Here is a 10,315-nt window from a genome sequence, read left to right on the forward strand (position 1 = left end):
ACTGTATTATGGTTTACTATAGTATATATTTTGTATGTTGAATATATCCGTCAACTGGGTATTTTGAGATTTAGTATGAATATCTCAATACCAAAAAATCTTCTTTATGTTCTGTATAGGATTGTTTGAAATGAGTTGAAATAGGCTACTTTAATAATGGTATGTTATAAAAAATACATGCTGTTATTTCACAGTATGTTTAAGTAACCAACAATGTACTACTGGAATTGAAAATATTCAAAACATGTCCATCTATAGGCATAATTATACTGACTGAAATCAATTTGAGGCAACATACAATGCACTCAAAATTCAATTCCTGCGGTTACCATGGTAATTTTTAACTCAATTCTTTTTCTTTTTATGTTATAAACCCAGGTTTTGAACCTTTTCGTAATACTGAATTAGTTTTCCATAGAAAGTAAAACTGCCTTCAGAAGTTTACTATTATATGAGATATGTCGGTCAAACCTTTAATTGCAAGAAATAAATTTCATACACCGTATACACGTCAAAAAACATTTGTTTTCAGGTTAAATGTTTGCCATCATGGCGGTCACATTTAGAGGAATAAAGCTACATGGGGTAACAAAAGACGAAGATGACATCAAGTGGGTGAGACTACGGAGATATGAGGGGAGACCTCCATGGTGAGACATATTACTTTTAATTTCAAGAAAACATACTTTCATACAAGTAAAACATTTGTTTTGAGGATAAATGTTTCCCCTCATAGCGGTCATATTTAGAGGGATAAATTGATATGGGGAAAATAAGATGACATCACATGGGTGCACGACATACTTTTAATTTCAGGAAAACATACTTTTGTACACATACATGTAAAATCATTTCTTTTGAGGATAAGTGTTCCCCTCATAACAATCATATTTAGAGGTGTAAAGCAATGAGGGGAAACATAAGTCAAAGATGACGCTATTTAGAAGAGTGCATAGAACACCAAACCACACCACTGCAGGAATGAAATCAAGAGAAAATCTGGTACAAGTCACTGCACTTCAGCAAAACAAACCTAGTATAATAGAAAAGAGAACAAGTAATCAAACACACGCACACAGATACAAAATATAGATGAAGCAAGAACATATAGAGAATCCTGTATTGGGAATGGCTGAAATCAAAATAAAGAATACTTCATGTATATCAAACTACAAGTTCAACATGTAGATATGATAACCATTAACGTAGCTAAAGCTGTGCAAATTACAATACTCAATACTCAGTGGGTGCCAAATACACGTCCGAGTGGAGAGTTTTTCATTTGTTGACAACCACGATGTGTCATGTCGCATCCTAAATTCTGATCACCAGGCTAAATTTGGTTTATTTGTACATGTATGGTGATGTCAGAGTTCATTTTTGGGAAAAAGTGTTTCGTAAATCGTGTAAATTTTTGCTCAAAACTAAGTTTTATTTCAGCATCCAAAATTATTTGCTGTGTTTTTTGTATTGTTGGAGCTTGAAAAGTGTGTGTATATGTATGTTGCACTTTAAATTTATCATATATCAAAATTATGTGTCCATCATTGGTCAATTTTCTGATCATATTTTCATATTCCCATAGACTTGTCTAAAACGTTTCAGAGAGAAACGTAGCTCATGCGATGTCTGCAGTTGTCTGACACAAATTTTCAACACACATCCAGGATATCCAGTTCAGAATAGCTGTTCCTTTAAACTTGAACAATCTATCTAATCAAAACAACTTTTTATGTGACAACATTTTTTTTGTTTCTCAGTCTGGCACTTTTTGGTTAATCAAAATTTCCTTTTTGATCAAAATCATATAAATGACCTTAATTTATGATATCATGTTAGAAATTTGGTGTTAAAGTGAAAAAATTAACAGAAATTATATATAATATATATTTTTAAAAGAGTCACATAATTTTCAGTACGGGATTACTACACTGGGGATGTAAAAGAGTCACATAATTTTCAGTACGGGATTACTGCACTGGGGATGTATACAATGAAGAGACACTAATATGCTGCATCTGTGACAGTGTTTATGTCATTATTTAGCTAATAGTCTATATTTACTATCATCTGACATAAGTTTATTGTCTATTTTAATATGACATTTACAAAACAATAACAGTTACTACTGACTTTCAAAAAAATGCACCTGGATAGCATTTACATATCTTAATAGTAAAGAAAATGATTTTTTTTTAGATGTGAACTAAGATTTCCTCTAATTATCATGACTTGTAAGTTTTATCATCTTCATGAACTGCAATAAATATTCCATTGTTTTTGAGAAGTGCAAACAGTAAAAATCATAACCTCTTTCCCCCATATGAAAATTGGCTCTTTACCTGTGATTTTTAATTGATAAAACACAACCGTACTATAATGTTCTACTTCGAGATATAATGTAAGAGAACATACATCAAGTCCTTTTTTGTAACTCAATAAATTGCAAAACAAAAGTGTGTAAACTATTTGTTATTGTACATACAAAAAATAAACTTTTTACATACTTTTTAATTTTTTGCAATTTATTATGTTCTTGATGTATATTCTTTTATGTTGTATTTCCAAATAGAACAATATGTAGTGAGGTTGTTTTATAAAATAAAAAATAAAAAATAAATTACAAATTTGTCATCCATACATGTATGGCTGCTTCAATATGTGTAATGATTACATGAGCATAATTTTTCAGTTTGATTGAAGGACATATTATTCAGTTATCATAATATCCCTGCCAGAAAATTTCCACATTTTTTTTTATCGCAACTTGAATCTACATAATTTAACTTTGCATACAATGGAAAATGATTTAATGAGATACATGCATATTAATGACGAGATATTGTTGTTTTTCTTTTCTCTGTGAAATACACAAAAATTTGGTGGATACCTGGCAAAAGCTTTGGTAAGCTAATTAAATTTTGATACAATACGAAGTTAAACCCATTATTTGTCTTGACAAAAAAATTTCAATAGGTATTTCAGACATTTAAAAAAAAGTTTCATTTTTAATAACACACAGTCTCTCACACCAGATGAATGTAAAATTTTATATGTACATCAGCCTGAAGTAAACTCTGTGCATGTCGACATTTAAATGTAAGTAGTTTAACTCATTTGTAGTAAAATGGCTAGTCTGGTGATGATAACGCAAATAACAGACAATGTCAGCATACCATCTGTTACCAATGTTGACAGGTTAGACCAATAGATGACATACCTACAATATGATTTATATTCACTGTCAATTGTGTCATTTGTAGGTCAGAATCTCATCAACCCACTGTATACAGCGCATCATACATTCAATTTTACTACTTCAATTCACTGTATATAGTGTATTGTAATGTTCTTTTTTAACTACATGCATAAGTATAAGAGTTGTCCCTGTTATTTAGATGTTTTTCATGACCCAACCGACCCTATACTTTTTCAATCAAAATAATTTTGAAAATCGATGCGATGGATAAAAAAATATATGACATCGCTTCTGGTAAGATGGCGACATGTATCTTGGCAGAAACTAGTATTTATCACTGAAATACAAAACCTGTATATCATAAAATAATTTATAGTTTCCTTCTCACTTGAATTATCATTTTTAAATTTTTCCAGACTGCTAAAAGAATAATTATGAATTGAAAGTATCAAAGAGTTCACTCAAACTTCAGTTTTCTTTTTCGTTTTTTTTTAATTAATTGAGCGACATTCTAAAGGTGTTACATGTACAATGAAAATACTAGAAATAACTAGAATAAACCTTTAACTTATGATCTTTTCTATCAATTTGACAACAAATATCTGAAGTTTTAGTATGGAATGGAATGAATATCAAACTAATTTCTGCTGTCTAACCATTAACTGTTCTACTTTTTTATATGTACGAGTATGAGTGTGAGTGTGTGGACTCAGTTTTTTAATGTGTACAGTGATTTTGATCTTTCCAAATGTTTGCTATGGTTATTTTCTACCTAATCAAGATAAATGGTTTCCTCCACTAAGTGTCTATATTGTAATACACAATGTAATTTACTTCTACCTTTGTGAAAGAGTCAAAACATTTTTAATGGTGATTTATATACTTTTCAGGAACTATTCTCAATATTTTTGTACCTTGAATTAGATATCTGAAGTGCCTGTCACAGTGTCAGTGACGTGTGCAAACTAGTATCTAACAATATACTTGCTTTGGGCAACGTATATGCAGATAACACAGTGTGCATTCTCAAACCAAATTGTGGATCGCAAATACGGTAGATTGTTATGATTATGCAAAAGTAAACTAGATATTAAACGTGGCAATTAGCAGTGACGTGAAGGTTTATCAAAACGTAAACGACCACAGAAAATTAATATTGCCATCCAGGTGTACCGCAGTATTTATGCTTTTGCAATGTGACAAAAAATACATGACTATCTGAATATGAATATGTGTCCTGATGGCTGGAGGTCATTGTGGGAAATGCCTAATGCCTGGAGTCATCTTTCAATATTTAATGTTCAATATTCCATTAGAAGTACTACGTCGGGGGTTGCAGGAGCCTGTGCATGCGAGACGCAATTATGAATTCTGAAAAAACATTAGTTAGTTGAAGCATAGTTGGAAGAAATAAGTGTTAGAAAAGAAACTTTTAGTGAGCAAAGAAAAATAAATGTTAATCAATAAAAATGTTAATATTCACTCCATGCATCACTCAACTCACTGCCAATCAGCTGTGCATGCTGCTGGGTCATCACCATCACCATGGTGATGACCTTTGTCATTCAGTGGTTTGACAGGTGAGTTCCTCTTGATACTCATGCGCCGGACGACTCCAGTGGTGGACGTCTTGACAATGTCCTTGAATCTATTCCACATCATTTACAAACTGTCAATTTGTTATCTATGAGTATAGATGAAGGTGGTGTGGATGTGGAGTGTGGAAAACAGCAAAACTAGTGATGCACTTAGCCTAGAATGGGATGAAAATATTGAAAACTACAATTGAGACAAAAGTTGTTAATTAATCGTTACTATGACAACCGAAACTTATACCCAGATGTTTACATTCTGAAGATTTTACTCTGTTAGACAAGGATTTATTTTAAGAAAAGATAATTCTCTTGTTAAGTTTACATATTAATGTCTTTGCAGTATAAGAAACTTCACAGAACATTGTACGAATCATTCTTACACTATCTTACCTAGAAAGAGTTAAGAGTTATGATGTAGAATGTGTACACATACATGTAGACAGGGCTGTGTTTACCTACGTATAAGGTCAGTAATGGCTAGTCTGCTGAAATAAGAGTAAAAACCCACTATACATGACGTAGGCATCCTACCTCAGATGCTCCTTGCTCTTTACCTTAGATGATATACTTGGTGTTTACTAACTCTGTAAGGTACGAGTGTCAGGATATATTCCCACACATCGGCCTACCCATCTTGATGGCCAATATGCCGATAGGTGACATGATGTATCTTACAGTCTCAACAATCATGTGTATGACAGTAAATACTACAACATTACACACTTACATGTAAATGTTGAATAAAGTCAAAACTATTTTGAGATATTTCTTATACAATGTACATGTATAATGTGTCCTATTGCCAGGATGGATTCTGGATGCATTTGAACATAGACTGTGCAATTTTTCATCATTTTCAACCTGAAGCAGGCAGTTAGGAGTTTTTTTTTTGTGACTGTAAAAACAGAGATGTCATTGTATATAGAATATGGTCTGCACATACATGCATACAATGACATACGGTATACATGTAATTGTAATTCATACACAAAATGGTTATTATAATATGAAACATATTTTCACAAATATACTGAAAAAAAAATTATCACGAAAATTTTTTCATTTACATGCAATGGACTCCTTTCCCAAAACATGACAATAACTGGGGTTGGGTTACTCTGATAAAATTACTGGTAGTCATAGTTACTAGTACTATACATGTACTCGATATCTAGAATCGCTCTCTTGCCTGGAGATGATTGCAGCATGTATAAACTAGTAAGACTAAAATTATCCAGCTAAACTGAATATTAATAACTTTTCAATAATATCTACAATTCCTAAGTATTATGATAAAATATGGATCTCTACCCTAGAAAGTGAAATAAATAAAAAACCTGTCATAATTTTTAATGGACTCTGAAAGTTTCACTGCTTACAGCTTATGGTTGCTATGCCAACTATCAAAACACAAAACATTTGCATATTGAAGTCAGTGAACTCAAGCGCCTATGGAAATGTGGTACATGATAGACAGCTGTTACTGCTGTCAAAACAAAGTGTGTGAGGTACGCACCATAGAACAATTCACTGCAGCAAAATATTGAAAATACGACAAGATGAAAACAGAGACGATATATTTAATTTTTTTAAAAAGGATGTATGGTCTAGTGTAGCACTGAACTCTTAGCACCATTATAACTGTTACCACAAACGTTGTATACCTTCAATCCAGAGAAAGCTGTAAACTCTTTCCAAAATAATATTTTTTTGCAAAAAGGTTTGAGAACATATTACAAGCAAAATCTGGTAAATTTTACACAGACTTCTGTACCTTCAAGGCTTGGTTTATACATGTACCATAAGTTTGGTGGGAGAACTCTCATAAAATACCTGAGGAATTTAACTTACTATACAAAATTATCACTAATATCAGCTAATATGGTTGCCCTTTATAATGTTTTGCTAAGGGCTGGGAATTGTGGTATCAGGAAAGGGAAATCTGGCAAATACATGTACATGTACTTTCCCATAATTTTAGTGGGGAACCCTGGTAAAATGACTCGGTTGGTGGAACTCAGGTACATTTTACCTAAAACACTGATGTTAAAATCAAAGTTATATAATTTCAGAGAAATATGTGTACTATACTGTATAACACTGTTCCTTTTTTAATACTGACTGAGTATGGTTGTGTATTTGAGGTGAAAACATACTGTTCACTGACTATATTAAATGTCCTTTTGAGATAGTACTTGGTGAAAAGTAACCTCTGACTGGCTTGTGACTATTAAATTTTCCTTCGTTAAATCTTGGACAAAGCTTTCATATTAACTTCACATAGCAATAGTACACTGTACAGGATACTAAGAACACCTCTACTGATACATTGATAATTCTTGAGACTTTCCTTCACAATCTTTGGCAGAACTTTCAAGTTTCATAAATTGGGCCATGCTATGGAGGTACTTACACTCTACAAGATTGTTGAGATGTGGTTTTACAGCATGGCTCATAAATTAACATTCCAAAGTAGTGTAGTAACACCCAAGGTCTGGTACAATCATGTATTCATGATTTAACTATGGCTGGATTCCATGGTGATTAACTATTGTATCGTTAGACCTTGCGCATCTTGAAACTTAAACAACACAAATAATCTGTTGTGAATGGACTTTTCACTGGGCTAGGACTCTATACTGAAATGTCAGTATTAACAACAATACACCATTTAAGCCAAAACCAGCTACAATTTATCTATGGAAACACATCTCATGGTGGCCTCTATTATGAGTGACTTAAATTTGAAGGGCCAGGTCACCACGAGTCTATGATGAGTACTGACAAATCCCCTTATGTAACAACATTTGCCAGCAAACTTAGAAAATATTGGAGAACAAACAAGCCAACACAAATTTATAGGAAAACAATTGGCAAATACATGACAATTATGAACGTTTTGACCCATACTTCAGGCACTGCATAACCAATGATGCAGATTTGTTTCGTTGTGGGAACAGAATTACTAGAAAATAAATCCTTTATTTTCTGTTTGAATGTATACAACTTTGCTTGTGCTTGGTATAATATAATGGCAAACATAGACAGTTATGAACATTCTGACCCATACGTCACACACTGCAGAACCAATGATGCAGATTTATTTCATTGTGAGACACAGAATTACTAGAAAATAAATCCTTTATTTTCTGTTTGAATGTATACAACTTTGCTTGTGCTTGGTATAATATAATGGCAAACATAGACAGTTACGAACTTTTTGACCCATACCTCAGACACTGCAGAACCAATAATGCAGAAATGTTTTGTTGTGAGACATAGAATTACTAGAAAATAAATCGTTTATTTTCTGTTTGAATTTATACAACTTGGCTTATGCTTGGTATATACTAGTACTAGTAGTAGTAGAAGATATGTACATACCACTGCCAGTGTTGTAATGTGGTATCATAGAACAGTGTGACATATGATATTACTGTAATGTATACCATGTACATGTTACTACAACAAGTATGTACAACACATTAGCCATGTGTTCCTGTTAGTGGAATATAAATACACGTGGGTGTAAACAATGAATATTTCAAAAATACATCAATCATTATTTACTGCTTACACAGCATGATTAAATATATCAATATACCAAAATAAAAATGTGGATTTGTGGAATTGTTTAATTTTGTTTGTTCTTGTAACTATTTTGTATATACCTTATTTTATCATCAATTTTTTGTCTTCATCATTTTTATTATTATTTTTCAAATCTTGAAGCCAGGCACAGCTGTACTGGAACAGTGTTGTAGTATTTTGCTGCATCAACTTTCAACTTACATGCATAAGTATGTTTAGACTATGCTAGTACATTTAATTCCTTTATTCTTGAGCTAGAATTTCAAAATTTTCTGAGCTGTCCAGCAAAGTTCTTACAAATGTACCACAATGGTTGATCACAAATTACTGGTTATTCCATTTACATGCTCTTGCCCCTATTATTGGTTTGTGAAATCTGAATTTATAGCTGTTACACCTCACACTGGATGTATATATACAGATAACTATATCAAAATTACCCTCTGAATTCAGCACTATACTGTGTTTGCCTGTATACAAACATTCTCACAAACTGGAGTTGATATGTCTTCTGCAACACTGCAAAATATCATGCATCTTGAACGTTGAGGCTGTGCTTTGCGACTATGGTATACAAACAAATACACAAGTTATCTGAGGATACCATAGACCCTTGATCTAGATTTAGAATCTAAGTAAGTAACAGACAGAGGGATTGTAATAATGGCAAACTCTTACTTTTCCTAAAATAAAACAATAATTGGGGATGGCTACTCTGGTATAATTGCTGGTACACTAGTTTAGTTACTATACGTGTTATCATATACAATGTACCACAATCACTCTCTCGCCTGGAGATAATCGTAGCACTCAAAGTAACTGGACTAAAATTGTAGGGGAACGTGCTGTACACTATACATGTACCTGCTGTAATAATGATCTATGGTATTTAGAATGGTTGCTGGAATTTTTGTCATTTAGCTAGTAATTTGGGTCATTGTAGCAGTCCAGTGTTCACTTCCTGTTTTAATGGGCTAGGTAAACCCTAGGGAAAACTGAGATGAAAACAGGTAACAATTACAAATAAGTAAATTCTTCACCTACCAATGTTCCATTGAAAGATTTATAACCTTCATAGTGTCTGCTACATGTACAATGTAAGTCCAGAATGCACACACAAAAACAAAAAATCCACACTATGTGTTCACCTCCAAATTTTCGTACTGTAACACCATTATCCAAGTTTAAAAGATCATGGCACCTACACTGAATCATTGAAACTAAAAAGCTGCTTTCCTCACAAATACAAGTATGCTATTGTGTTATTTTTAACATATAAAACAAAGCTGCCTTTTGTGGTTTTTATCGACTTTCACATTACTAAGACCTGATTAAGTATGTATATGCAAATTGAGTTGGCTTTCGTAGAATGGACACAGACACAGACAGTTAATGCTATTGTATAAACTATCTGGTCAACCAATATTTAATATGAGCGATCAGGCTGAAAACTGTTTATATGTAATACACAGTAAGTGTGTGTCTATGTGTGTGTGCGCACATCCTGAATATGCTGGTGTAGGCGTAGTAGTTGAAATGAGGTAAAAGTTAGTCAAATCTACCTGAGTGTCTTGAGCCCTGTAGCATGTTGTCCTTGGTGTTTTTACTAAAGATTAAAGAATCCCTCTAAGGCCTAACAAAAAAAAATGTGTGGTTCCGATTATACTCAATTTTAGAATAGGTGGGGTACTCTTAGATTTTATATTTATTTTTTTCTATATACTTTGTTTTTCATATGTGAATGTCTAGTTCAAGTAGTTATGTTTTCCATTGTTTCCATATTCTCTGTGTTATTGGTTTCTTCTCATCAGATGTACAGTCATTGCAGATTGGAAGAACAGTTTTATATTGTCTTTTTTTAAGTTGATGTCAGTTTTTGCATCCACTATTTCTTGCAAGACTTCACAGTTTTTGTCAAATTATCATACTT

General features: G+C 32.7%; 1 protein-coding gene across 1 annotated transcript in view; it reads right to left on the reverse strand.

Annotated features, from left to right (window-relative positions):
- LOC144433209 (rho guanine nucleotide exchange factor TIAM1-like) overlaps window positions 1-10,005 on the reverse strand; it is a 41,466-nt gene extending 31,461 nt beyond the window's left edge. The window contains exons 1-2 of the mRNA XM_078121518.1: window positions 9,948-10,005; window positions 4,704-4,952 (exon numbers count right to left, since the gene is read on the reverse strand). Of these exons, the coding sequence (XP_077977644.1) occupies window positions 4,704-4,861 (158 nt within the window). The 5' untranslated portion in view covers window positions 4,862-4,952; window positions 9,948-10,005. The remainder of the gene's footprint in view (window positions 1-4,703; window positions 4,953-9,947) is intronic.
- Between the last annotated feature and the right edge of the window lie 310 nt (window positions 10,006-10,315).

The sequence above is a fragment of the Glandiceps talaboti genome, chromosome 3 (assembly GCF_964340395.1).
Source record: "Glandiceps talaboti chromosome 3, keGlaTala1.1, whole genome shotgun sequence".
In the NCBI taxonomy this organism is placed as follows: Eukaryota; Metazoa; Hemichordata; class Enteropneusta; family Spengelidae; genus Glandiceps; species Glandiceps talaboti.